The sequence below is a fragment of the Muntiacus reevesi genome, chromosome X (assembly GCF_963930625.1).
Source record: "Muntiacus reevesi chromosome X, mMunRee1.1, whole genome shotgun sequence".
Taxonomy (NCBI): domain Eukaryota; kingdom Metazoa; phylum Chordata; class Mammalia; order Artiodactyla; family Cervidae; genus Muntiacus; species Muntiacus reevesi.
In genome coordinates this window covers 147263098-147289642 of record NC_089271.1, presented here as the reverse complement: position 1 = coordinate 147289642, position 26545 = coordinate 147263098, and the positions used below count along the sequence as shown (strand labels likewise).

At 55.9% G+C, this 26545-nt stretch overlaps 3 protein-coding genes and 1 long non-coding RNA gene across 5 annotated transcripts; 1 reads left to right on the top strand and 3 right to left on the bottom strand.

Moving 5' to 3' along the window:
• Positions 1–90: 90 nt before the first annotated feature.
• On the bottom strand, positions 91–5713 carry FAM50A (family with sequence similarity 50 member A). Its single transcript, XM_065915389.1, has 13 exons — positions 5491–5713; positions 4345–4429; positions 4147–4246; positions 3756–3901; positions 2243–2319; positions 2071–2137; positions 1867–1928; positions 1559–1635; positions 1223–1277; positions 970–1018; positions 809–879; positions 610–720; positions 91–498 (listed from the first exon to the last, which is right to left on the bottom strand). Exons 1-13 carry the CDS (start codon positions 5599–5601, stop codon positions 490–492), a joined length of 1020 nt encoding a protein of 339 aa, XP_065771461.1. The 5' UTR covers positions 5602–5713; the 3' UTR covers positions 91–489.
• Positions 5714–6455: 742 nt separating this feature from the next.
• Positions 6456–12412, bottom strand: GDI1 (GDP dissociation inhibitor 1). Its single transcript, XM_065915913.1, has 11 exons — positions 12156–12412; positions 10977–11084; positions 10719–10818; positions 10436–10570; positions 9770–9968; positions 9372–9503; positions 8725–8824; positions 8216–8387; positions 7768–7912; positions 7588–7642; positions 6456–7497 (listed from the first exon to the last, which is right to left on the bottom strand). Exons 1-11 carry the CDS (start codon positions 12198–12200, stop codon positions 7345–7347), a joined length of 1344 nt encoding a protein of 447 aa, XP_065771985.1. The 5' UTR covers positions 12201–12412; the 3' UTR covers positions 6456–7344.
• Positions 12413–12909: 497 nt separating this feature from the next.
• Positions 12910–20728, bottom strand: ATP6AP1 (ATPase H+ transporting accessory protein 1). The gene is made up of 10 exons (XM_065916321.1): positions 20530–20728; positions 20184–20310; positions 17308–17382; positions 16852–17045; positions 16283–16323; positions 15461–15546; positions 14854–15092; positions 14332–14379; positions 14016–14247; positions 12910–13790 (listed from the first exon to the last, which is right to left on the bottom strand). Exons 1-10 carry the CDS (start codon positions 20676–20678, stop codon positions 13581–13583), a joined length of 1401 nt encoding a protein of 466 aa, XP_065772393.1. The 5' UTR covers positions 20679–20728; the 3' UTR covers positions 12910–13580.
• A 167-nt stretch (positions 20729–20895) lies between these two features.
• LOC136154173 (uncharacterized) lies at positions 20896–26218 on the top strand. 2 transcript variants are annotated; one of them, XR_010660496.1, is made up of 4 exons: positions 20896–20972; positions 21334–21531; positions 22126–22270; positions 25164–26218. It is a non-coding gene; the product is annotated as an uncharacterized lncRNA (long non-coding RNA). The 2 variants fall into 2 exon arrangements; XR_010660495.1 differs by lacking the exon at positions 20896–20972 and having other exon boundaries at positions 20999–21531.
• Positions 26219–26545: the final 327 nt, after the last annotated feature.

The following is a 26545-nucleotide window of genomic DNA, read 5'->3' as shown; positions in this document are numbered from 1 at the left end:
CCTCTACAGATTCATGTTTCCACCCAATCTCCTTCCACCCTCAAATCCCTGAAAAACACACTCTTTCTTGCAAGACACAGAAAGCAGAGATACTGTATAATTCTGTTTATAGAAACTTCCAGAATAAGCAAATCCAAACAGACAGGAAATCGACTAATGGGTGTGAGGGGCTGGCTGCTAATGGACGTGGAGTCTCTTTCAGGAGTGATTCACAACACCGTGAATGTACGCAATACCCCTGTGTGGTATACTTTCACATGATCACAACGGTGAATTTCATTGTAACTGAATTTTAGCTTGATCAAAAAAAGTTTTTAGACAAAACACACATCGGGTGCTCAAAGTGTCATGAAAGAAAGGCAAGAAACAAAAGCGCCAGGGCAGGGGCTGAGCAGGTCCGATCCCATCTTAGGAGCAGGGAGCCGGGCACCCGGAGTCCTGGGCCCAGAGGAGGGGACCGCAGGAAGCTGGGGCCACACTGCCGCCACATCATCGGATCTGGTGCGGGACGAGGGGACAGAGGAGGAGAGGTGAGCAGAGTGGGGCTGGGTGGGCCTCCAGCCTGCCAGCCCGGCTGGGCTTCCACCCTGCACTCGAGGGCTTCCATACCGTGTACTTGTCCCACTTCTTCTCGGGGTCATAGGGCTCCCAGCGGCTGGCGGGGAAGATGTGCTTGTTTTTCTCGTACCAGCTCCGCAGCACCACCTTGCCTGCATGCGACTGAGGACGGGACGAGGCCCAGATGCTGCTGCTCAGGGCCGCTGGATGCCTGACCCCTCCTCCCCGCCCCGGCAAACCCCAAGCATACCTCATCCTTCTCCACAGTGGCGTCACTGAGAAGCCGCACATCATCATGAACATCAAAATTGAAGAGGGGCCCTGCAGGGACAAGAGTCCAAGCCTCCCTCTCAGCTGCCACCCTACAACAGGGGCAAGCTTGGGGAGGAGGGCGCAGCCAGGCGCACTCACCACTTTTCCCTCGAGCCTTGGTGACGATGAAGTCGTAGAAGCTGTGGTGCTACAAGCCGAGCACAGGAAAGTGACAGCAGGTGACTCATTTCGGTGTCTTGCAGCTACCTGCCTGCAAGCCCGGCTCTGACCCTGCCCACCTGAGTCAAAGACCCCGAGCAGAAGGGGCCCCCTCGAACTCCCTGGGTGCACCAAAGCCTGAGACCCTCCCTACCACCCCACCTGGGGCTGCAAGGTCACAGAAGGGACTAACGTGAGGTATGATTAAGTCCTCCTTGATGTACATGAGCTGCTCCACCCCTGCCGATCTGAGGAAGAAAACACGAGGAAGCCGCTGGCCAAGGATACCAGACACCAGAGCCGGAGGCCTACGAGGCTAGTAGGCAGCCCAGGCCAGAAGGTGCTTCCTACCCCAGCTCCCTCCCCATGGGGAGAGGGATGGAAAAAGGGGCCCGAACTCCTTTCTCGGGAGCGCAGTGCCCAGCATTCTGCAAGCAGGAGCTGCCACTTGGGGGTCCCAGGTGCCAGGCTGAGGCTGCAGAATCTGGTGCACACGCTCACATGTACTCACACGCCCACACAGCCCCACCTGAGTTCGCTGAAGTCTTTGCGCAGGATCTCAAGTGCCTTCTGCAGGAATTGCTGCATCGTGTTGCCCTTCTTCATCTGTGTGAACAGGCATGCGGGAAACCAAGGGGTTGGGAAAGGAGGATGGAAGCCCAGAGAGGGGCCCTCGAGATGGCAGGCACCCCGGAACACTCACTGCCCTCTTCCCTGCTCCCCCCAGACCATTCATGCCAAGGGGTCTGTGGGCTTTGTCAGGACTGACAGTTTCTTCCCACTGGAAGGCTGGGCGCAAGAGCAAGAGAAATGGGGTGCAGGCCTCACATCGCCTACCTTGACTGTGCGCCGGTGCCCAGAGCCATCCCAGTAACTGAAGGTGATCTCAATCTCCTCACCTACAAGACAGACCTGCTGCTTGGCCTCCAGACCCCTGCCAGCTCCCTGGGGCTCAGGGCACTGCCCAGAGCAGCATTCATAGGAAAGCAGGCACGGCCCCTGCCCTAGGCTGCACGCGCGTCCCACTCCAGGAGCTCTCACTCTTAATCTTCTCTTGCTTGGCTTCCCACTCTTGCCGTAGCTCCTCCCGGAGCCGATTCTCCTCCTCCTGGAAGAGAAATGGGCAAAGCAGGGAGGCTCAGGGCTGCTCAGGGGGCACACGTGGCCCCTGCTTCCTGACTGAAAGCCTCTGCCAGGGTCACGCCGCCTTTACCTCCCGGTCTCGGTCAGGCAAGAAACTTGTGTCCACATCTGGGTTCTTCCCCATTTTCCTCTTCTTTGTGGTGATCTCTGGAGCAAAAGAAGACACAAAAAGTCAACAGTATGATGATCCATACCTCAGGAGGACAACTGTATCAACTCTATCAATTGTCAGAGGAAGGACGTCATGCCATGTCACATGACCTCTGGAAAAATCCACAGCACCGTCATGAAAGAACAAGAGTACAGAAGGCCAAGAATGTCTTCACAGGATTATGAAGATGGTTTTGACCTCACGGACCTCATCAAAGGGTCTCAGAAACCCTAGCGTCATTAGATCATTCTTTGAGAACCGCCGACCTAGAAGATGAGCCCATACTCCAGGGCAAGGGTTCCAGAGCCTGTATGACATACAAAAATTCCACACCTGGGACTTCCCTGGTGGTCCAGTGGCTACGACGCCATGCTCCCAATACAAGGGGCTTTGGTTCAACTCTGGTCAGGGAACTAGATTCCACATGCCACAACTAAGTTTGCATGGCACAGATAAGAGTTCACAAGCTGCAACTACAGATCCCATAAGAAAGATCCAGTGTAGCCAAATAAATATTTTAAAACATTCTACACTGGCTACCGATGGCCAGGCCCCCAAAACAAAATCTCCAGGGGGAGGGGAAGCACCCACAAAGTCCCAATGACACAGTGAGGTTGAAAGCCTCATCTAGACCCGTGCTGTCCCAAAGGTAGCCTCTGCCACACAGATGCAGCTAACACCCAATACAACTGACCTGCCAATGGGAATGTTTTAGACACCAAATACTTAATGTTACTAAATAGTACAAAGACTATCCCGGGGTTTTCCCCAAGAAGCTGTAAGGCTCTTCGTTCTTTATCCTGACAGCACTGGCTGCTCCCCTCAAAGCTGTCCCTGTGCCAACCCCTGCCTCGGTTCTACCATACGGATCCCAGACCATTAGGCTTTCTAACCACCCACTGGCTCCAGGCCTGCAGCTGCACCCTCCCTAGTCCTAAAATGTGTGCACTCCCGCCAGCTCCACTTCTGGGCACACTCATCTCTCAACTCTACATGCCTCCTGACTCCCCACATCTCTTGGTGCTAATGAAATTCCCCTCACCCTGAAGGCCCAACTCAAATCATCCCCTCTCCCCTGGCCCCAGTGAGCTGCTCTGTCCAATTAGCAGCTACTTAATATCTGTGGTTGTGTCAATTTACACTGAAATTATTCAAACACAATTAACAGTTTGGTGCCCCAGTCACATGAGCTTCACACCCCGCCCAGGGACTGCATACCCGGTTCCCATTCAGTCTGCCACCAGAAAGCAAGCCCTCCACTCAGCTTTGCCACGGTGAAGACTTGGCTCTCTCTCTCCTGCCCCAACTTCTGAGGTTCAAGGCCCCAGATGTGGTGAGCAGTCAAGGTTGTTGGTGGATGTGCTTCTTCACTCGAGACCCAGTATCAAGGACAGAGCTCTGCCCGCTGAACCCATCCCCAGCCTGCCCTCACCTTCCCTTTCCAGCTCCTCCTCGTCCACAGCCACCTCCTCCTCCTCCTCGCCTGCCTCCTCTTCTTCCTCCAGGGTGAAGGACAAGCTGGAGATCTTCCGCTTGGCCTCCTTCTTGCGCTCCTTTTCTCGCAGCTTCTCCAGCTTCCTGCCAAGGCATGGGGGGCTACCATGCATGTCCCCACCCCTAAGGCCCATTTCCCAACCCAGAGCCACCTGTGTGCTCAGTGCAGGGCAGGTCCCAGGCAGTGCAGACCCAGAGTCCTACTGCCCTGGGTCCCTTCAAGTTCACCAGCAGGGCTCTGACTCCCCCCCTCCCCCACCCGGCTTCCATAAGCAGGAATGGCCTCACCCGCCCTCAAACATGAGCTCCATCTGGAGGGGAGGACCCACAGCTGCAGCTCCTTTGACTGCTCCTTCTTGGCGAGTTGCTTCTCCCGCTCCTTCACCAGTGCCTCCTGCTTAGCCTTCATGTCGTTCAGGGTCACAAGACCTGCGAGTTAAGAAGACAGGGGGGTGAAAGGTGGTCACGCAGAGCGAACCATGCAGCGGGCCTCAGGCCGGGAGTGGGGGCACGAATGCTTTGCATACCCACAGTGCTGGACTTGAGCTCGGCCTCCACGGCATCGTAGTGCGCAGAGAACTTCTTGTCAATGTTGGACTTCATTATGTTCTCCTGTCCGGGAGGCAAAGCAGGGATGATGGCCACCTGCCACCCCACCGTGGAAGTGGGGACCTGGGTTCTCATCCCAAATGGGTCCTTAGACTATGATGTGGCTTTGGAAAAGACATGGCCCCTTTGCCTGATGGAGGGTCCCACGGGGCTGTGAGAGGCTCTTCCAAGTGCCCAGGCAGCCAAGTGGGGTGGTTTCCCTGCACTGTTCTGGTCCATCCACATATCCTCCTCACTCAGTAGCCTGGATGCGTGGGTCCTACCTGCCTTTGGTGTTTTTCACACCCAGCTCTTGAGCTGAAGCTCTGGAGACCCAAGGCAAGGAATGACAAGAAAAAGTGGAGAGCAGCTGGGGGCCTAGACCCTCACTGAGCAGTGTGGCTCCCTCATGAGGCCCCCTCGCTACAGGCCTGCCCCATTCCACTGCATACCACTGTATGGACCTCCACAGAGAGATGAATCTCTGTCTGGCCACAAAGGAACAGCCGGGTTGGGGTTTGAGTGTAAACTGAGGCGGCAGTCGGGCCTCAGTGTGCAGCCACTTCTCGGCTGCCACGGGACCCAAGGCCCCCAAAGACCTAAGTGGGGTGGCCCATCGCCAGCGGCCACTCACAGAAGCCCTTAGTGACCCGACAGCACCTAGGACCCTCCTGCCTGCCTCTGTTCGTTGAAACGGGTTCAGTGGCCGGCAGAGTGGTTGGGGCCCCGCCCTTCCTGATAGCCACAGAACCCAGGTAGAGGCCTGACTCTCGGGGCTGAGGGGTCAGAGAGACAGGAGGATGCTGTCTCAGTCAACCCAATTGCCACACATGGAACCATTGAATGTGGCTCCTTCCTGTTGCAGGCCCGTCACAATCTAGCTCGACTCAGCCTTCTGGGCCCATTTTACAGAGGAGCAGACTGTCGCCGGCCCGCTTCCGCCCCTTGTTGGAGATCGGCGAGCAACGTTCCCACCCCAACCCGCCGCCCGCACTCAGTCCCGCCGCCCAGGGTCGCGCGGGGTCCCGGGGAGTCGAGGCGGAGGTTCGAGCGCCTGCTCTGAGGGGCCCCGGCCCGGCCCACACCTCAGCAATCCTCTGCTTCATCTGCTCCATCTGCTCGCGCTGCTTCTCCCGTTTCTTCATGAGGTGCATGGCGCGGCCCGCCTCGCTGGCGGCACCCTTGTACTGAGCCATGGCGGCGGCGGCGGCGGCGGCGGCGACGGCGATAATGTACTGGCTGGGTCTCCGGAGCTGAAGCGGCTGTGGAGACAGCGGCTCGGTTCGCTGACGCCCACGCCGTGACGTCAGTCACCAGGGGTCAAGTAGCCGCCCCGCCCCGCCCCTCCCAGACACGTGATCACCGGTAGCCCCGCCCCATAGTGGCCCAGCCCCGCCGGCCCTTGGAGGCTGGACGATCCCGCTCTTCCTAGCTTCCCTATCAGTTTCATAACAATAAGCCCGGGCCTGAGGCTGGGTCCCCAGCCCTACTTCCTTCTGTTGACCCCAAGGCTGCCCCCACCCCGGACCCTTCACTTCTTCAGTATTTATCTCAGTCTAAGGGTAGATCCCCTCAGTCCCCTTGCTGCCTCCCTGCCTGAAGCCCCTCTGGTTACTTCTGCTTCCTTGATTTTGACTCCTCTCCCAGGACTGGGCCCCAGTCATGTTTCCCCAGGCCACGAGACTGGGCCTGAGTTCCCTCTGCCTCCTCCTCCTTCTTGGCCTGAAGGTAGGGGCCCTGTGCCTCTGCTTCCGCCACTTCAACCCTCACCCCAGGCCGGACCATCTCCCATTTCCCTCACGTTGACCCCAAAGAGTTGGAGTCCTGGTGTCAGTACTAGCTCAATGTGTGGCCTTGGGCAGGGTGATGTGACCTGTTCCCTTCAGTTCAGGAGCTCTGCAATTCCCTGATGACGGAAGTCACCTTTTATAGCCATCGGGAACAAAGCTAAACGTGCAGTCCCAAGCCTGTGTAGGAGAGCAGGGCAGCCCAGGGAGCCAAGGCCCTGGCCTGACAACAGCTTTGAGAGGAAAAAACTAAAGATCTAGGCTCAGATTTCAACACAGTTTTATTGGGAGAGTTTGTTTTCTGTGAAATACACTAGAGGATGGGGAAAGGGACACATTCACTTTGCAAGATAAGGATTTCCCACCACTAATGGGAAGGAATAGGGGCGGGCAGGGCACAGGGGATTTGGATCCATTTTCCCACCTCCTTCTGCTTTGTTCACAAGTCTTTTCTCTCTCAGCCAGTACCAGTGGACACGAAGACAAGAAACAAAAACAAGATCAACCTCCAACGGGGCCACACCCAAGCCCTCTCCCTTCCCAAGGTGCGCCAGGGTTGCCAGGGTCAGGTGAGCCTGGCCAGGGTAGCTGTTCCACAGCCCTAGGGCACATCGCAAGGCTGCAGGGGACAGGGCTCCCTTCTCACACAGGGTGGGCCAAAGTTAATAAATTAGAATAAATTATGGGGGTGGACTAGGGAAGGGAATGTAACTTTGTGCTGGGAGGGCCCCTTCTTTCCAACACACTAGAGTTGGTGGGGGGAGGCAGGGGGCATCTCCAAAGGCCACTACAGTAGGGGGTAAGAGCAACAGGGGCAGAAGTCAGCTTTCCTCCATGTTCTTCCCAAACAGAGCAGAAGAATTAGGGGTGGGGGGAAGATACACACACAAGGAGAGGAACCCCCTTTTCCCAGGATAAGGAAAGGCCAAGGAGGAGGATACTAACCAACCCCCCCGCCCCCCAGTCTCCCAAACCATCACTAAGGTTAAGGATTTGGTCAGTGAATCAATGAGGTGGGTGACAGGAATGTGGTAGGAGAAGCAGAAGATGCTGGAAACAGGGACGCCCAGCCACACCCATCTCCCCGGCCTTCAAGGAGAACAGACTCAGGTTGGGGGAGAGGGCACCAGGGGTTGGGCTAGGAGTCAGCCATCACTGGTCAGCTTCCCCAAAGACATCATTCTGTTTGCGCTTCATGTTCTCAAAGTCAAAGGCGGAGCCTGCCATGCGCTTGTAGATGTCTTTGATGTCATTGCAGGTTGTCTCAAAGTGTGTGGTGGCGTCGTAGGAGCAGGAACAGAACACCTGGAAACAGCCAGCACCCAGGGCCCAAGGTGAGCAGGACAGGGGCCCTGGGCCGGCAGCCAGGAGCCAGGGCTGGGATAGGCTGCTTACCTGGCTCTCAGAACCGTCATCGATGGGCTCATACAAGTCACTGATGGCCACAAACCTGAGGGGCAGATGGAGAAACTGAAACAGGTCTCAGGATCAGCCTTGCCCTCCCTGATGTCCGCCCTCCGGCTCCCAGGCTCCCTTCCTCCCCCCAGTTCCAGCCCCAGCCCCCTAGCCCCTCACTTCTGGTCAATGGGCTCCAGCAGCTCCAGGGCCGGCTCAACCTCCTTTTCGGGATCTGTGGTCTCCACTGTGGTGCTGGCAATGGCAATGTACTTGCCCTGCGCGGCCACGTTGTGTGCGTAGGAGATCATGCACACGTAGATGTCTGCCCACAAGAAGGCCTCCGTTAGCAGGGGCACGTGGGAGGCTCCTGGGGGCCAAGCTCAACTTGGGCCCTCCTGCCCCTCCCCAGCCCTGCACAGCTGGCCACATCCCAGCAGCCACCCTTGTGGAAAGGAACCGTCCCTCCCTAGGGCCTCAAGGCATGGGGACCGTGATGTGGATCCCTGTTCTTCCGTGGAGGGATCGGGCAGAGAGCCAGTCCATGAGCTGGTGGGGGAGGGTGGCAAGACAGGGCTACCCCGAAGAAGAGAACACACTGGAGGAAGTCGCACGGGGCTTGGCCTACCTGACTTCCTGTTGACCTGGTTCTGGGGGATGATGATTTGGCAAGAGTTGGCATCGTTGGTATTCTTGATCGGGTGGCTGAGGATGCAGATGATACGGATAACCTGGCCAGCCTTCCTCACGCGGTCGGGAACATAGCTGGGGTCACAGATCAGCTGCTTGCAGCGGGCCACCTGTGAAAGCACCAGAAAGCCTTGGCCCTATGCGACCCCGCCTCAATGTCTAAGAGCCAGGACCTGGCAGCTCTGGCAGGTGGGCCACTCCCCAGAGCTGTCACCATCACCCTGCCCACAGTGTACATTCTCCTGCACCTCGGGAAGGTGGGCCCTCAACCACAGCTGTCTGCTGACAGCAGTGACTATTGTCTTCCTCTGGAGCCCCGGTTCACAGGCTGAGGTGCCCAGCCGAGCTGCAGGAGCTCCAGCAGAGCTAGGGTGACCGGGAAGAGTGTCTCAAAGGATGGGCCAAGCCCCGCCCAGACCTGCGTGCCTGTGCAGCAGGAAGGCTCACCTCGCCCTCGGACTTCACACCCACCACCTTGCCATTCTCCATGATGATGTCGTCCACCGGTTTGTTCAGCATGTACGTCCCCCCGTAGATGGCACTCAATCTACAGTGGGGAGAGGGACCATGAGGGTGCCTCCTGGGAGACATGGGGACCAGCGCTACTGCACGCCCTGCCCCCAGCAATACAGGGCATGGAGAAGGTGGCCTCAGGCAGGTAGAGCTCAGGAGACCTGGGGGCTCTTTCAAGCTCTGTCACTGCCAGGACCTCAAGACTGAACCTGGAGGGGTCCCTCCTCTCTAAACTTAATGCCAGAAATTTCCAGCAAAGGGCTAGTGTGAGGGTGGCTCCTCAGGGAAACGTCCCAGGGAACAGAATGAATGGCTTTGGAGAATCCGACCAGAGGTTTCAAGGCCACAGGCTCAGTCCTCGTGCCATCTGACTCCAGCCAGGAGCCAAGCAAGGCCCATCTGTGGTCCTTCATCTTTGCACTTCAGTGCCCCCACTGGGCTGCTATCACTCGAGGATGGCAAGAAGTAAACTAAGTCCACAGTGGGAAAGTAACAAAACACAGTGGAGATGCCCAAGAGGGCCCTTTCCATTGTTGGCCTCAGCCTTCTCCACTGCCAACTGACAGAAGCCATGCCCTCACCTTGCAAAGCCTTGGGGCAGCTCGCCAAGGCCATAGAGTGGGTACAGATATGGGCTCTTGCCATACCGAGCCAGGGACTCGCTGTACAACTTGATGCGGTTGATGGTCTCAAGACATGGCTCGTCCAGGTAGCTGGGGGAAATAGGGTCAGAAGAGGCTCCAAGAGCAGAAGGCCCAGTGCACCCCCACCCCAGCATTAGGCCAGCCCTCCCACCCTTGCGGGCCTGGGAAAGGCCATGGGTCAAACGCAGGCAAGGGACAGAAAAGGCGACAGGTGAGTGAGCCCAGAGCTGAGTACAGGAGGTAGGCAGGGTGACCCAAGGGAGCAGCAGGCAGGAGCGGGGAGGGCAGGGTGTGGGCCAGCTGAGGGGCTGTCTGCCATGCCAGTTTCCCCTCACTCATCAGTGCGGTAGAGCGCCAGGGCATGGCCAGTGAAGTCAATGACATCCTGGCCCAAGTCGAACTTCCGGTAGACATCACGCATGCTGGTATTCTGGGGGTCGACGCCCTCAAAGGTCTTGGGGTCGTTCTCATCAAAGTTTGCCACGAACACCAGGAACTTGCGGAAGCGCCGTTTCTCAAACATGCCCATCAGGTCTGCGAGGGCCACGTGCAAAGTACCACTGAGGTGTGGGCCGTGAACCTCTCCACCTGCCAGGCAGGCAGAGCAAGCAGGCGCCCTAATTCCCAGCAGATTTCTCTTGCCAACCACTGTGTGATTTTCAGTTAACCCCTCTGTGCTTCTTGGCCTGTTTCCTCAACTGTACCAAGAGTGAGTCTGGCTGGACAGCCTCTGAGGGCCCTCCGGACTCTGACACTTGGGGATGTTTCACTGATCAGGTGAAGCCCCTGTCAAAAGCTGAAATCTATCCAGAACAACATATTCCCTTCGCACTCGGACTCCTCTCCTGGCCACCAGTGGGTGCACACAGGGGGATGACAGAGCAAGGGGCTTTTGGTACTGCACAAGAAACATGACCTGCAGCAAGGGCCACCCCGCTCTTGATAGCTGTCCCCCCTTTCCACCCACCCCTGATTCCCTGGTTCACAGGACCCACACTCACTGGAAGCCAAGGCTTCAGTCTCGGTAGATGGTACTTTGTAAATCTTGCCCCCCTTGTAGACAAAGCTGCCCTCCACCACCTTGAAGTCCAGGTAGCGTGTCACCTCTGTATACAGTAGCATCTTCACGAGCTGCCCTGCAGAGTGGCATGAGCAAGGCAACAAGGTCAGCGTGGCTCCCTTCACAAGCTCGAGCTGGTCTGTCTGCCCCTGGTCTGCAGTCTGACCCTTTTCTGCTCGTCCCAATCATCCCACCCCCCACAATACCTCCTTCATCTCCCTCACCATTGGCCATGAGGAATTTAGGGATCAAGTCAACGTTCCAGTCTCGGCCCCGGCCCATTGTTTCAGGGGGCCCCTCCAGCAACTGAAAACGCTTATACAGCTGTGGGCAGGGGAGAGGGAAGACAGAGAGACAGAGAGATGCATCTCAAGGAACTCCCTCCCACCCCCGCCCCCCACCCAGAAAACCTGGGGAGCTGCTTCATTCAGCCCCCCATGCAAGAGGTTAATGAGGGACAGGCCCGGCCCGGAGCAGCCTACCTCCTCCAAGGGGGTGATGGAGGAGCTCTCGCCCCCATAGTAGGGGTTCCGGTCCATGTGCAGCACCTTCTTCCCGTTCACAGACATGATACCCGACAGGATACATTCCTGAGTGAGGGGCAATGTTCACTGCACTCCCATCTGCCCACATTCCCACCAGCAGCTCTGACCATGTTTCCCCACTCCAACCCTGAGGGGAGAGTCAACCTGAAGGGCCTCAGCCTCAACACACAGCTCCTTGCATCTGTGGCTGGTCGCTTTGCCTAAAATTGGGGGGGTGGGCCCTTCATTTAACCACGGTTTCGTTTTATAACCTTGCTGGGCAAAAAGGTGAACAAGGAAGAGGATATCCAGTAGGCACATGGATGGTCTTCAAGCAACCAAGAAGCCAAGAAAATCACCTACAGACTTAGAAGCCCACAAAAAGGCAGATAAAACACAGGAATCGCCTAGCTGGACAAGCAAAGGACCAGAAAGGGAAGTAAAGAAAGGCTTAGCAGGGTGCCAAAATCCGAGGCCCCACCCTGGGCCGCTTTCCTCAAAAAGAAGCCCCTGACCCAGAGCCATCCCAGCCACAGTAGGGGCTTCCACACCCAACTGTGGGAGAGGCATCTCTCAGGGAGGCATCCAACAGGGTTCGGGGGAGGGTAAACACCCTCACCAGTCACTGTCACCAGCCCAAGGACAAAGGCTGCAAATACGTCTCAGCCCCGAGGTCTCCATGGGAAACCGGGGTGGGGTAGCAGGAATGTGCTCACGGTCCTCACCGCGGCTCCTTCTGGAACATTCCCTGGGTCCTCAGGTCCCCTGAGAACCTGGGGAGGCAGGATGAAAGCCCACCCTGCCGAGCCCCCCCAGCCCCGACCTGACCGGAGGTCCCCGTACCACGACATCCCCGCCAGAATGAGCGCAAAATGAGAGGGGATGTTAAGCTGGCCCTGAGTAGGGGCCGGGGGTCGGGCCCGGGGAATCGGTCAAGAGAGACATACAGAAAAGGGGCCGCTTCTTGGGAGACCGGCCATGACAGGGATGGAGGCCGCATCACGGGGGTTGGGCACGGGCTGTCTTTTTGGGGACCGAACAGCGCCGCGCCAGCACTGAGGGGAGGATGCGGCCGGGGGCTGCAGCATCCCAGGGAGGAGGAGAGGCGGCACCCTGGACGTTGGAAGCCGCACTTACGGTGAGTCCGGTCCCCAGTACAATCACGTCGTATTCCTCGTCCATGGTCAGGCCTCGGTGTCAGCGCCCGTCGGCTCCTCCTCCTCCTCCGCCACAGCCGCCGCCGCCTCGGCCGCCGCCGCCGCCACCGCAGCCGCCGCAGTGGACCAAAGATGGCGGCGCGCCGGCGCCTCTCGACCCCTCCGCCACGTCAAAGAGTCCCGGCTCCTCCCCTCCGCCGCCGCGCCGACCGGGGGCCCCTGCCGTTCCCGCTTGCCTCCCGGGGAGGGTTGCTGGGGCCCGGGCTCTAGCACTCGCGCCACTCGGCGGGTCGCGCCGCCTCGCCGAGGGCCTCGAAAAGAGGGCGGTGAGGCGGGGCGGGGCGGCCTGGCAGACGGTGCTGAGGCCCGCCAGGGATCCGTGCGCGCCCCGCCCCAGGAAGCTTGGCGTGGCCCCGCCGGCTGGGCGCGCGCTGCTGCGGCAGCCTGAGGCGGGCCCCTGGGGATGTGGGGGCGACTATTGTCGTGGCCGTCTCCCCCCGCCTCCCTCTCCCAGGCGCTGACGGCCCCCGCCCTCCCCTAGTCGCTGAGGCGGGGGCGGGGGGGGGGGGAACCCAGTTTGCAAACGACCCTCTCGGCCTCCCCTGGGTCCCTGAAAAAGCAGCCCGCGGGATGGCCTCCATCTCTCCATCCTCGGGCCTCCTCTCTCGGCCGTCAGCCAAGCGCATCCTCCCTTCCTTGTGCCCAGCGCAGAAATGAGTGACAAGAGGCCCAAGCATGGCGACCCGTCTTTTATTTTATTTGGAAGGAAACCACGAGCACCCCGGGGCTCCTGCCGGGTTCTCCCGACAGGAACAGGCCCCAAACCCCATGATCACACCCAGCCCACCTGCCATAGAGGTCCCTTCCTTCTTAGGCCAAAGGAATAAACCCCAGTGTACGGCTTATTGTTAGCACATCACCAAAAACTAAATCAATAACGCCAGCTAAGCGGGACAAATAGTACTTCCACACTCCCCGCCCCCCCCCCCCCAAACTCAGGTAACAGCTCCCGGCTGCTACAAGGAACCCCACAGAGCCTGGGAAGGGAGGGCTGACTACACAAAAGCACTATCAACAGCAAGAAGCGAAGGTGGAGAAATGAGAATAAATAAGGAGGGGGGGGGGTGGATTTTGTAGAACTAACAGCCCCTACCTTTATAATGATCAAGCCTAGGAAATCTACTATCCATGCAGAAATATATACACCTTGTGGACAGAGATGTGGTGGGGAGTGGGCAGTTCAGGGAAGACACTCAGCAGCTTGAACAGGTAGCCTGACAAGCTAAGGGGAGCCAGGGAGTCGTGCGATGGCATAGAGGGAGAAGCCTTCCTCCCCAGTGGGCCTCTGATGGGGAGGTGACAACCTGGACCCCAGTCACGCCCTCAACCCCCGGCAGGTGTGGAATCACACGATCTGGGTCAAAGCAATGGTGGGGCCCTTGTGGTCATCGAAGCGGTCCATGGTCTTGAGGCTGAGGATCATGTGCAGGCCGTAGGTGAAGATGAAGAGCATGAACAGGGAGGTGAGCAACCCCATCCAGATACCCGGGGAGAAGAAGCCTGCACAGTCGCTAGCATAGGAGAACTGCTCGCCTGTCACGTTGAAGGCCTGGATCTGAGGGACAGAAAGCACTGAGTAGCCCCACCCAGAGAGGCCTGGTAAGGGCTGGGGGTTCCCAGCTGGTGGGAAGAGAACACCAAGGGGATGAAACTCTAAGCTACATTCCCAGGCCCAAACCTGAAAGAACCCAGAGACCCTTCGCAGGCCTCTGCTGCTCCCCAACCCCTCCTCCAGTCAGGGCTCTCCCACTCTCAGACACAGTCCCTCCTCTCTTCCTACCTGGAAGTCCCGAAAAGTCATCTGCCAAAGAGAGGGCTGCGTGTCAGGCACAAGGAGGTTGCCATCCTTGTTTTCACTGCTGACATGCTCGCAGTGGAAGGAATAAATACTGGGCCCCGTGACCTGGGAGGCATTGAAGTAGGCGACAGAGCCATTGCTGTGGATTTCCAGGTTCTCCAAGGTAAACCAGTGCCGGGCAGATACCGGGTAGAAGCGGTTAGCCAGCGTGAACCTGGGGGGTTGTGCCGCAGGGGGGTCAGGCAGCTGGAGAGGCTGGAGCCACAGCAGCCCACCCGCCCCTGCCTCTCAGACTCACTTGAATGTCACCATGGTCCCAAAGAGTGAGTCGTAGGTCAGCGCCAGCCTGTGGAGGAAGAGGAGTTTTCAGACTCTGGGATGGCCTTGAAAATACTTCTGAGCAAGGCCCTCAGGTCTCCTACTTGAGCTGCACCGGGTCCTCACACAGAGCCACCTGAAGAACCAGCACCCTCGACTGACATATAGGAGACCTGAGGCCTCATCCCTTTCCAAGTCAGGAACCAAGTGACACACAGGTGCCCCACCTTGCGGAGGGCTCCTTCCTCTCAGTTCCCTGAACCCCCAGACTCCCTCTTGGGGTTGCTGAAGGTGCTCAGGTTGGGCCGTGAGGCTGCCCAAGGGGGTGGCACCGGGATCCAGGGTGATTAGGAACCATTAACAACCAAGGCCCCAGCTAAGGACGAGAAGGCGTGAGCAGGCAGAGCTCTGAGCAGCAGCCCCACCCCACACCACCACCTGTGTCCTCATGCTGAACACCCCCCAACACAGACCCAGGCAGGGGCACACACTTTGCCCTCACCTGGCAATGGAGTCGTTCCAGGAGGAGCCAGTCAGGTTGAGGTCCTGGACCCCAAAGGTGCGGGAGGTCAGGTCCTCCCAATGCTCCCCGTATGCCACTGAGAAGTTTTGAGCCCAGAAGAGGATCCGGGGGGCAGTGTCATTGTAACTCACGGGGGCACTGATCGCAGGTGGTGCCACCGTTCTCTGCAACAGCTGGCGACCCAGCCCCCCAGTCACCATGGCTACATCGCGGGCCACCTGCAAACAAGAGCCCACAAAACGTTCTCTCAACAGCCCTGGGGGTGGGCCCTGAACCAGACAGCCTGCCCTTCCTCTCCCCACTAGGCACCATCTCCGGTCCCACCAGTGATGTTCATAGGCAAAAGCTTCCTCTGAGCAGCTTTCCCCTAAGCCTCTGTGACACTGCTAATCTTTGCAACTTTGGAACACTTGGACTTCATGTCCGAAGACACCAGCCTATAAGGCTAATGGGACGAGATGGCCAGTGGTCGCCTGACTTCGTGGCTCATCCATGCCCCCCACCCCTACACCTGCCTGGAGGAGGAACCAGCCCCCCTCCAGGCTCCCCGACCACACCTCCTGGAGCCCTGGGCATGGGCACGTACCCTAGAAGGGCGGACCGCCGTGAGGCCCGCCGTGTAGGGGATGTCTTCTGACTTGAGTGTGCTCAGCACTTGCCCAATGACCTCATCTGAGGAGCCAGGGGGAGAACAGAGATGCAGGTCAGAGGCAGCCCCTCAGAGCCACTGTACCCAGCAGAAGCCAGGAGGGGCGAGCTGTGCCCTTCTATGCCCCTTCTGGGTGCCTTCTCTGGATGGCGCTCTGTGAGATCACCTTGTGGAGGTGGGCACCCCTAGACGTCTCCACTGTGAAGCCCTTCCCACCCTAGCAACCGGCATGTCCCCGGGTGGGACACCGAGCCCCTCCAAGAGCCAGCTCCCATAAACCCCCAGTAGCGTTTTCCATTTCAGCAGCCACTTCTCATTCCACCCATTTATAGCCTCCCCTGGGAAACCATGGCCCCAGTCACCGTCTCCCCCAGGTGGACAGAGAAAAGACAGACTGCTACCAAAAATGCCAAATCCACCATGGCCAGTTTCTGGTGACCTTTCTGGGAGGAAGAACTGTCCTCTCTAGCGCAAGGGAGACAAGTTCTCGGAACTGGTGTTTGAAACAGTTCTGGAGTGTTAAACCCCCAGACCTTAGGGTGCAGGCTGCCTGGATGGAAGCTGGCTCCAGGCTGTGCAGAGGAGGCCCCTGGGCATCCAATGCTTGGGCCAAGGCCTGGGGACCTTGCCCAGCTGCCAGGGGCTCGGAGAAGCAGCCAGGCCCCCTGGGAGCACCAAGGGGCTGAGGAACCCAGGCCAGCTCCGTATGGCCAAGGGGTGGATAAAAATGGAAACTGCACCTTCCCCGACCCTGCTCACCATTGCCCGTGAGGACTTCCTTCGGTGCCATCAGACCCGAGCTAGGCAAGAGACAGAAAGTTCGAGTCGCCCAAATCCTGATGGCTCTCTGCCACCCGTTGGGCTGCCTCCTGAAGCCCCTCCAGGCCCTGTCATTCCCTGGTATAGCCCCGCCACCTAGCACACTCGAGGTGGGCCTCCAAGAGCCACACTCACCACCACCTCTGCTCACCACCCCCCTCCCGGGACCTCTGCTCACCTTGCGGCCCTGCCTGGAATCCCCTGCGCCTTCTCCCCCAGCTCCGGAGTCCCGATCACTTCCCTGCCACCTTTCCATGAACAGTCCCCGCTAGGCAGGCTGGTTCCCCACTAGCGAGGCCCACGCCTGGCTCATCTCAGGAGGCACTAGAGGCCTACCTCGATGTTGGGCACTGACTCCCAAGTCCCAACCCGGCTGGAGGGCCTTCCTGCCTCTTCTGTCCAGACAGACGCCCTCTGGGAGGGCCTCAGGGTGCTAAGTGGAGGACGGCTCACCTGGACAGTGCTGTGCCCCCAGAGCTTGGGCCCTGAGGCTAGAGGCCCAGCCATACCTGGCTGTGTAGGGTAGGCGAATGAGCAGCAAGGCCGGGATGCTGGCGTTGAGCTTCAGTTCCCGGAGAGTGGCCAAGTCCACATGCAGGGGGCTGGCCCCAAGCTTCTCCTGCAGGTAAGTGGTCAGAGTGCTGATCGCGTACCAGTCAACGGCAGGAAGCACCAGAGAGGAGGGGGCCAGGTCCAGGGCATTCTGGGGACAGGTGAGAAATGGGCAGATGAGTTAGCAAGGGGCCAAGGGACCAGGGCCAGTCACCCAGACCTTAGTGGCAAGCCACACCTACGCCGGGTCTCACTCCAGGTAAGAAACAAAACACGCCACACCCCTGGACCTGACACTCAACCTTTCCCTGTCGAGCCAAAGTCTCTGGTTCCTGAGGGGACAGTTCCTATTATGCTGGTGGAGGGGGGCACAGAGTGGCCTCCAGGGTCACCGGCTGAGTGTGCACTCTTACCTCCAGGTTAGAAAAGGCGCTGTCTTGCTTGTTTCCAAACACACCACCATATGCTGTGAAGTCCTCAATGCTCAGCTAGTAGAGAAGGGAGGGAAACAGCCTCAGAAGGTTGGACAGATGTGGGGCCAGGGCAGAGGGAAGACACTGGCCCTGGGCATTTTTGCAGGGCCAGCAACATCTCATTTAGAGGCAGGTTTGATCTGGGGCATGAGGGTGTGTTTTAGGGGCAGGGGCGTGGAAGGTTCTCTTTCTTTACACCAGTTACACTCCCAGCAGGGTGAGAAGACAAGGAAGGCGGTCATGGGGTTGAGAGAAAATGTGTGGGCAGCTGGCTCGTGATAACCTCAGGAGTAAGAGTCAGCAGCCTGCCTGGAGATAAGAGGAACTGCGACAGAAGAGGGAAGCTGCGGGGAGGGGGCTGGGGGCAGCCAAAAACACTGACTGCACGCCCCCGGGGCGGAAGGCCCAGAAAAAGAGAACCTACATGCCAGCTGCAACAGCTGGAGCCGCCTCTGTCCAGTCTGCACAGGACCCTTTGCAAAGGAGGGTGAGAAATCCCCCCTCCCTGCCCCAGTTTTGGTGGAAGGGGACAGAAGTGAAGATCTCAGAACACACTGGACCGACCACTGAAGGCTTCTGAGCACTCTGGACCACAATCACTCTGACCCCCATCCTTCTAATCTCCACAACCTAGGGATGTCCTTCAACTTCCACTCTCTGCCCCAACTTCCAGCTTCCTCTGGCTTTTCCCAGGGAGGCCCAGAGGTGATCTTAATCAGCTTCCCTGATGTCATCATGTTTAGTATACACACCTGCCCAGCCTCCTTGCCCTTCTGGGCAGGAATCCTGAGCCTCTCTGGCGCCGAGGCTATCATTCCGAAAGACTGTGTACACTCCCTGCTCGAAATCACCCAAGGCTTCCTGCCACATTTTAGAACTGCGACCAACCCCTTTCCCCCTCATCTCCAGGCTCCTCAACTGACCATCTCCTACGCCTTTCTCTCACTCACTGTACTCCAGCCACACCAGCTCTTCCACAAGTTCACCAGGAGTACTCCTCGCCCAGGCCCTTTGCACCTGCTGTTACCTCTGCCAGGAATGCATACCTTCTTCCCCCAGCCACATGGCTCCATCTCTACCTCCGCTTAGATCTCTGCTTCAATACCACCTCCTCAGTGAGCGCTTGCCTACTCCATCTTTATCTTACACAGCATTGCCAGTCACTCTGTTCTCTGAGTCTGCTTCCTTCTTGTCTAAGGACTACAATGCTGATCTTATGTCATACCAACTTAGCATTTACGTAAACCTCTCACCCTCGCAAGAGTGTTAGCTTCTTTGGAGTAGGGGCTTGGGTGATTCTGCTTATTTCTATGTCCCCAGCACTTAATCAATACCTGGCACAGAGCAGGTAGTCTATATTTGACAAATGAATGAATACCATCAGATGGGGGTGGGGGGGGCACCAACCAGATGTTTTACATGGACTATCAGAATTGCTCCTCGCCCTCTGATGTCAGTGGTGTCTTTTTACAGATGTGGAAACTGGCATTTGCAGAGTATTTCACATGTCCAGTAAGCAGTAAAACTAGAACTGAGTTCCAGTCTGACTATGTTATTCACCACCTCCTGGAAGGACTACAGGCCAGCACAGCTACCACCCCCTGCCCACAGAGCAAGATCACAAAGGGAATGAGCCAAATGGGCCACCAATGAGGAACAGACAAGCAGAAGCTCAATAATCTCGCAAACACTAATCCTACACTGCCCTAGAATCTTCTTGTGGTATGCATACCTGCTTTAGGGGCAGAAATGCCCAGATGGGAGGGTAAACAGTGTGCAGGGTATAAGCACAAAATCACAGTGGGGGAGGGGTGTCCAACAGACTCAAGCTGGAATAACCTGGGGCTTGCAAGCCATGAACTTCAGCTGATCCTACAACCCTTAGCTCCTTAGGCAGTAAAACCAAGATAATGACATCAGCTCAGCTAGTATGAATGAAGCACTCAGTAAGCAATCTATCATTCTTCCATTCTCTGTCTTACAATCATTAGTCAGAATCTCAACTCTGCCACCCATTAGCTATGTGACCTTGGGCAAGTCACTTGCCATCCTTGGGCTTCTCATCTGTAAACAGGGTTCATCATCCCTGCCATGTCGTAAGTCAGGCAAGAGTTTGGCACTCAATCAGCATCTGGCCTCTGACCTCTTATTCCCCCCAATCAAGTGGGTGCCATTTCTGGGTCTTCACCATTCCCGTGCTTGGCAGAGTGGCTCAGTGGAAGTGTGTTGTGCCCATAACCCAGAGGTAGATGGATGGAAACCATCCTTTGCTAGCTGTTCAGCTTCCCAAGTGGCGCTAGTGTTTAAAAAAAAAACAACAACAACCCCGCCTGCCAGTGCAGGAGACATAGAGAGATGTGAGTTCGATCCCTGGGTGAGGAAGATCCTCTGGAGGAGGGCATGACAACCCACTCCACTGTTCTTGACTAGGGGCATCTCTGGTGGCTCAGACTGTAAAGAATCTGCCTGCCAATGCAGGAGAGCCAGGATTGATTCCTGGGTTGGGAAGATCCCCTGGGGAGGGCATGGCAACCCACTCTCCAGTATGCTTGCCTAGAGAATCCCATGGACAGAGGAAACTGGTGGGCTATTAGCCCATAGAGTCGCAAAGAGTAGGACACGACTGAAGTGACTTAGCAGGCACACACCATTCCCTCTGAACGTTCTTCCGCAGGCCTTCCCAAGGAAGGAACCACACCTCCCTGCAGTTTGGACAAGGTCACTGCAGCTTCCCTCGGGGAATGGGCCTCAGTGTCCTGGGGCAGAGGGGGCTGTCTCCTGAATGGGGAAGGGAGAGAGGGTTGGGGGAGGCGCACCTTGTCCTGCAGGAACAGCAGCACATTTCGGGGTCCCAGCTCCAGGGCGGGGTCTAAGTAGGTGGAGAGCTGCATGTCGCTGGTGATATGGCCCTCGTGGGTGTCGGCCGCAGGAGCCCACAGGCCTCTGGCAGGGGATAGAGAGGTGCTGTCAAGCGGGGGATTGAGATTCGAAGCCCGTGGGCTCCCAGCTTGATGCCTGGGGCCCAGAGCCAGCGCCCTTACTACAGGCCACCGAACAAAGGACAGCCCCCCTGGGCCTCGCCGCCCCCCGCCAAGGACAGCCCCGGAGTCGAGCGAGGGCACCTCAACCGCCGCGGCGCGCAGCGCAGCCCGCCCCGCTCACCGGTCACTCGACCACAGCACCAGCGGCACCTGCTGCTCCGACGCCGCCGCCGCCGCCACCAGCATCAGCGGCAGCCATGGCATCCGGCAGAGCGCTGGGGCCCGACGCGTCCCTGCTCGCACCCGAACCGCCGCTGTCGCCGCCATCATAACCTCTCGGCCTCCACTGCCAGGCCCCACCGCTGCCGCCGCGGATCAGGTGACCGTCGTCCCCGCCCGAAGTCCGCCTTGAGCTGCCATTGGTCTGGGCGCAAGACGGCTCTCCAGGCTCTCAGACGATTGAACGATGTGGCTGTCACTCACAGCCGCTCCTTTTCGCTGGTTGGCTGTACGGGTCTCCGGGCGCGCAAGCTCCAAATAGTTAAGGGGGCGGGGCAGCGCTCCTCTGGTTCCCACAGCCCGCCTGCCAATCTGCGGATCTGGGCGGCTGCGACCCAGCAGAAGGTACTGGGCGGGGTGGGACTCTGCTAGTCCCCGCACTCACGGCTTACCGTCTCCCTGTTTTAAAACTTCAGCATCAGGGTCTTTTCCAATGAGTCAGTTATTTGGCCACCTGATGCGAAGAACTGATTCCTTTGGAAAAGACCCTGATGCTGGGAAAGATTGAAGGCGGGAGGAGAAGGGGACGACAGAGGATGAGATGGTTGGATGGCATCACCGACTCGATGGACATGAATTTGAGTAAACTCCGGGAGTTGGTGATGGACAGGGAGGCCTGGCGTGCTGTAGTCCGCAAAGAGTCGGACCTGACTGAGCGACTGAACTGAATGCTTAGAATAGCAAGAGTGCTTTCTTTTTCCCGCAGTTGGACGCTCCGTTATACAGGTAAGGAGAGAACAGGACGCCCAGGAGCGTCCAGAGAAACACCAGCACTTACTAGGGGCAGGGAGGACGATCCAGAAGAAAGATCGGAGAGTAGCATCCAGGAGGAGGGGAAAAACCCTGGGAAGTTTCAAGGACGCCATGAATAGCAAAGTCAGTCTCGACTGCTGCCAGGAAGCAGGTAAGATGAGGACAGAAAACTTTCTTGTACTTCACAACACCAGTTTGGTAAGAGCGATGTCATTGTGAGGAACTGGAGACACAGCGTCGATTTTTCCTTTCTCAAAGTTTGCCTTCAAGAGAGGAAAGAGAAAGCTAGAGCCAGAAGATGTGAGACATCACCTCAATGAATTGGGAGACTTTCATCTTTCTCTGTGCCTCTTTTTTTTCTCTTAATATATATATTGTGTGTGTGCTTACAAAAGCAGATACAAAACACTTACAGTGTTTCAGATGCACAGCTCCCTGATTCTTATACACATATGTTACTTTTATAATAGACACAACTATTATTGTTAGGTTATTTTCCATTATAGATACTTCAGATAATTTTCCATTATTGGTATTCCATTAGAGATATTGACAAACTATTGACTATAGTTACCTATGGTATACAGTAAACCTTTGTTGCTTGTTGCACATCTATTTTTTTAAATTAGAATCTAGAAATCAAAAAAAGAAGAAATCTAGCAATCTATGCATACTAAGTCAAAAAAGTGGAATCATAATGTCATGTTTTTTAGCTATATGCCTCTTTTTTTGCCATAACACACAGCAGGTGGCATATTAGTTCCCCAACCAGGGATCAAACCCAAGTCCCCTGCATTGGAAGCATGGAGTCTTAACCGCTGGACCACTGAGGAAGTCCCTGTCTGTGCCATTTTTCATTTCTCATATTGACGACCATTGGAATCTAGTGGGTGAGTAAATGGGTGCTGTTTGTTGTTTTTTTTTTAACATTGATACATGTGCTGGGTTGAAGAGTATCCCCCTAAAATTCATGTCTATCCAGAACTTGTAAGTGTCACTTCATTTGGAAATTAGATCTTTGCAGATGTGATCCAAATAAGGTCATGCTGGAGTAGGGCGGGCCCTAAATCCAATGACTAGTATCCTCCTAAGAAGAGAGAAGTTTAGACACAGACACACAGCGAAGGCCAATCGATGGTAGAGACAGAGTTTTGCAGCCACACACTGAGGAGCTCCTGGAACCACCAGAAACTGAAAGAAACAAGGAGAGATTCTTCCCTAGAGCTTTCAGAGGGAACACAGCCCTGTTGACACCTTGACTTTGGACTTCTAGCCTCCAGAACTGGGAGAGAATAAATTTCTGTTGGTTGAAGCCTGCCCGTTTGTGGTAATCTCTCTCTCTTTTTTTTTTTTTTTTTTGGTAATCTCTTATAGCAGCCCTGGGAGACTAAAACACTAGATGTTTGCAATTTTTCACAATAAAAAATATGGGGAGATGAAAGTTTGATCATGCTCATTGCCAGCAAGGATGTTGGGAAATAGTCTCAACTACACGGTGGTGAAAATATCAATTGGTCGAACTGTTTTTCTTTTTTTTTTCTTTTCTTTTTTGTTTTTCTTTTCTTTTTTTTTCTTTTGTTATGTCAAACTGTTTTTAGAGGATAATTTGGTAGCATCTAACAAACTGAAACCTGCATGACCTTTAACTAAGTGATTTCCCTCTTAGGGATCCATTCAATAGAATTGGGCTTCCCTGGTGGCTCAGATGGTGAAGAGTCTGCCTGCAGTGCGGGAGACCTGGGTTCAATCCCTGGGTCGGGAAGATCCCCTGGAGAAGGAAATGGCAACCCACTCCAGTGTGTGTTCTTGCCTGGAAAATCCCATGGACAAAGGAGCCTTGCAGGCTACAGTCCATGGGATCACAAAGAGTCAGACATGACTGAGTGACTTCACTTTCACTTTCAATAGAAATACTCAGCCAACCGCACACAAGGAGAGCTTTTGCAGCACTGTTTGTGGTTACAAAGATGTGGGTACTTGGGGCTGGACATCGGGACACTGTCCAGCCACTGCTGCTGCCCTCCCTGCCCCTCAAGTACCATCTCCTTGGCATAATTCAATCTATGTGACTCCCCCCCCCCAGCCCCACAGAGCTGACAGACCACTGATCACCTCTACTCATCAACTGCTTAGGAGATTGTAATCATGGTTGTCACAAATGTGGCTTCAACTATGACAGTGGCAGTTGAACTGAAGAAAGGAGGTGAGCTTGCCATTGTTGAGGAAGACAGAGACTGGAGGTGGCTCTTGGATCTGTCTGAGTTGGGGACTGGGAGACAAGGTCAGTTGAGGACAGTTAAGTTTGGGTTGTTTGTGGGGCCCCTCAGTGGTAACGTCTGAGTCAGCTGCAGGGAGAGCTTTGTGCTGGAGCTTGCTGTGTCCCCAGAAGCCTGGGAGAGGTTGGAAAGCTTAGGGCCGTGATCTGAGTTGTGTTTAAAAGGGCTAATCTGGCTATGGGAGCAGAACGGATGAGGTGGGGAGAGTGGCAGCAGAGACCAGCAAGAGGCTGCTGCCCTTGTCTGGGAGGAAGGTGATGGGGCTGGACCAGTTGATGGAGAGGCAGAGGAAAAAGCCAGAGAGACTGCAGAGGCTGCTGCCTCAGCATTAATGTGGGGCTGATGTTCAAGCAGGTGGCATGGTGGCAGGGGCCCTGGGAGCATCTGAAGTGAGAGATTGGAGCCAGGGTAGCCAGCGGATGGGGAAGGGAGAGACCAGAGTCCACGTGCTCGAGTCCTCCTCCGTCCTTGCTCTTGCTGTCTGCCCGGGGGCTCAATTGCCTGGTCTGTCAATCCTGCTCAGCCTGGTGCCCCAAGAGAAAAAAAAACAGGGACGCCCTCCCCCCAACAGGGCATCACAGCATCATTGAAGTCCAAGTTTCAAGGGAAAGATTTTCTCCAAGGTGTGACCTTACTGGCCAGCAGTCTCCTGCTCCCTGTCATTACAGAGGCCCACAGATGCGTTTCTTCTTTGCTCAGTTCCCACAGGTCCCTGGAGTGGTAATCCTCTGGAAGCAGTGGCTACGGGCCGGGCACTGAGCCAGACTTAGACTCTGCCCTTCAAGTTCCCAATCTGATCTGCAGGAGACGTAACATCAGGGGTCCCAGCCCAGGGTGATGGATGTTCAAAAGGGAGACACACAGGGCTGGGAGGGAGGTGCACAGAGGGGCGCCCACCTGAGTCTGCTTTGACCGCAAGGTGACATCTAAGCTGAGTCCTTCAATAAATATTGACAGAATCCATGAGTACCTTCTGTCTGTGGCTTCCTTTTTGGGAGTGAAAGCATTTATTCATGAAAACCCACCTGGGCCCTCACCATCCCTGTGTCTTCTTTTAATACAATATTGGACACATCCCAAAATCAGTGTAATATCTGTGTGCTGTGTAGATTAACTATGTTGTGTAGACACACATCACCTTTACGTTACACACATCACATTATTGCATGTGAAATAGACAATAAAAGGAGCCCCCTTCACCCGCCCAAGACTTCACAGAGTGCTGCCAGGTCCTGGGCAAGAATCTTTCTCCCCGAATCCCTTTCTCCTGCCCCTCCCTTCCCCAGGAAGTATTTGCTAGCCTAAATTTGCTGTTTATCATTCCTTTTTCTCTTAGAGGTTGACCGCTTCAGGATGCCCCCCTAAACAGTCTTGTGCTCAGTCTGCTGATACTTGAGCTTGACAAAATGGCATCATCCTGCTTGTAGACCCACACAGGGGACATGGGGAGCATTGGAGCATCCTCATGGAGTAAAACTAATGCCTGCTTTTCCTCTTCCTTTGGCAGATGCTGGTGCTTCTTACTGTCCCTTGGTTTGCCAGGAGGCTCTTAATGACCTACAGACGCAAGATGTCTCTGGGGCCATGGTCAACGGCCCTCTTGTTCACAATGATTCCGTCATCTTCCCTTTAGGAGCACCCTTCCTTGCCCATTGCCGGCCAGGAGACACACTGCAAGAGGCAGAGTCCGGGTATCAGGAAACCCACAGGCCCCCTGTGGGAATCTTTCAGCACCCTCACCGCAAGTGACTCAGCAATGGAACGTTGCTTGCAAAACCCTGAGCTCCATGCCGTGCCTGCTGTGAGAGAGGTGAAGGGGGTCACCGCCTCACCCCTGCAGCCCACGTCACCTGGAGTGCTGCTCCCCAAAGTGGAGTCCACACCCTGAGCCCGCTCACCCAGGCATCACACAGCCCTCCCAGGCTTGCCTTCCCCCACACACTCCTTGTGTGACTGATAAAGAAAAGTTGCGAAATCCAGATGTCCCGCACAGTGACTTAGCAAAGCAAACTTTGCCTTGGCATCGCCCAAGTCGAGAATTGAAATGTCTGCATCCTCATCCCCTTCCCATCACTTCCTTCTCCCTTCCACCAGTGAGCACTCACCTGATTTTTGGGGTCATCTCTTGGCTTTTCATAACTTTACCAATTGTATCAGCCCATTTGGGGTGCTGGGACAAAGTGTCACAGATGGTGGCACTTACAAACAGCAGAAGTTTATTGCTCACCGAGGCTTGCCATCAGAGATCAAGGTACCATCAGCATGGGGGAGGGTCTTCTCCCCAGGCTGCAGACTTCTCACTGTATCCTCACTGGGTAGGAGGATTGAAGAAACTGGATGAGGACACTCATCCCATCTTGAGGACTTCACCCTGATGAGCTCATGACCTGAGCACCTCTCCCAGGCCCCACCTCCTAATAAATGCCATTAGGGCATTAGATTTCAATATATGAGTTTGGGCAAACATCCTGACCATTGAACCAGATAAGCAGGCATCTCTCAATACAGTGGTTTTGTTTTGTCTGCATTGGAACTTTGTATAAATGCAATTATTCAGTATTATATTTGTGTCTAGATTCTGTGCTCAAAATTGGGAGGTTAATGTGAGTCATTGCATAATAGCCACATGACTGCTGTTCCTTTGGACAGATATTCTGCCAGTCATTGAGCCCTTCTGTTGAGGGATATTTGAGTGTTTTCCCACTTTAGCTAGCACAGCTAGTGGTGCTGCAAACATATAGTTGCCTAGTGGCACACATGTATGTGTATTTCCATAGGTGTATATGTGTGTGTGTGTGTGTGTGTGTGTGTGTGTGTGTGTGTGTGTGTATCTCAGGTCATAGAGTATATACACTGGGTTGAATGGGCTTCCCAGGTGGTGCTAGTGGT

Coding starts and splice junctions, on each gene's coding strand:
- FAM50A (XM_065915389.1), bottom strand. CDS start 5,601: ATGGCTCAGTACAAGGGTGCCGCCAGCGAGGCGGGCCGCGCCATGCAC. Junction 2,138..2,242: donor TGCCTGACCGAGACCGGGAG/GTAAAGGCGGCG, acceptor TTTCTCTTCCAG/GAGGAGGAGAATCGGCTCCG. Junction 1,929..2,070: donor CAAGCAAGAGAAGATTAAGA/GTGAGAGCTCCT, acceptor TCTGTCTTGTAG/GTGAGGAGATTGAGATCACC.
- GDI1 (XM_065915913.1), bottom strand. CDS start 12,200: ATGGACGAGGAATACGACGTGATTGTACTGGGGACCGGACTCACC. Junction 10,571..10,718: donor TAAATTCCTCATGGCCAATG/GTGAGGGAGATG, acceptor GCCACTCTGCAG/GGCAGCTCGTGAAGATGCTA. Junction 9,969..10,435: donor GACTGAAGCCTTGGCTTCCA/GTGAGTGTGGGT, acceptor TGGCCCTCGCAG/ACCTGATGGGCATGTTTGAG.
- ATP6AP1 (XM_065916321.1), bottom strand. CDS start 20,678: ATGATGGCGGCGACAGCGGCGGTTCGGGTGCGAGCAGGGACGCGTCGG. Junction 17,383..20,183: donor TGCTGTTCCTGCAGGACAAG/GTGCGCCTCCCC, acceptor CTTCTCTACTAG/CTGAGCATTGAGGACTTCAC. Junction 14,380..14,853: donor TGGAACGACTCCATTGCCAG/GTGAGGGCAAAG, acceptor CTTCCTCCACAG/GCTGGCGCTGACCTACGACT.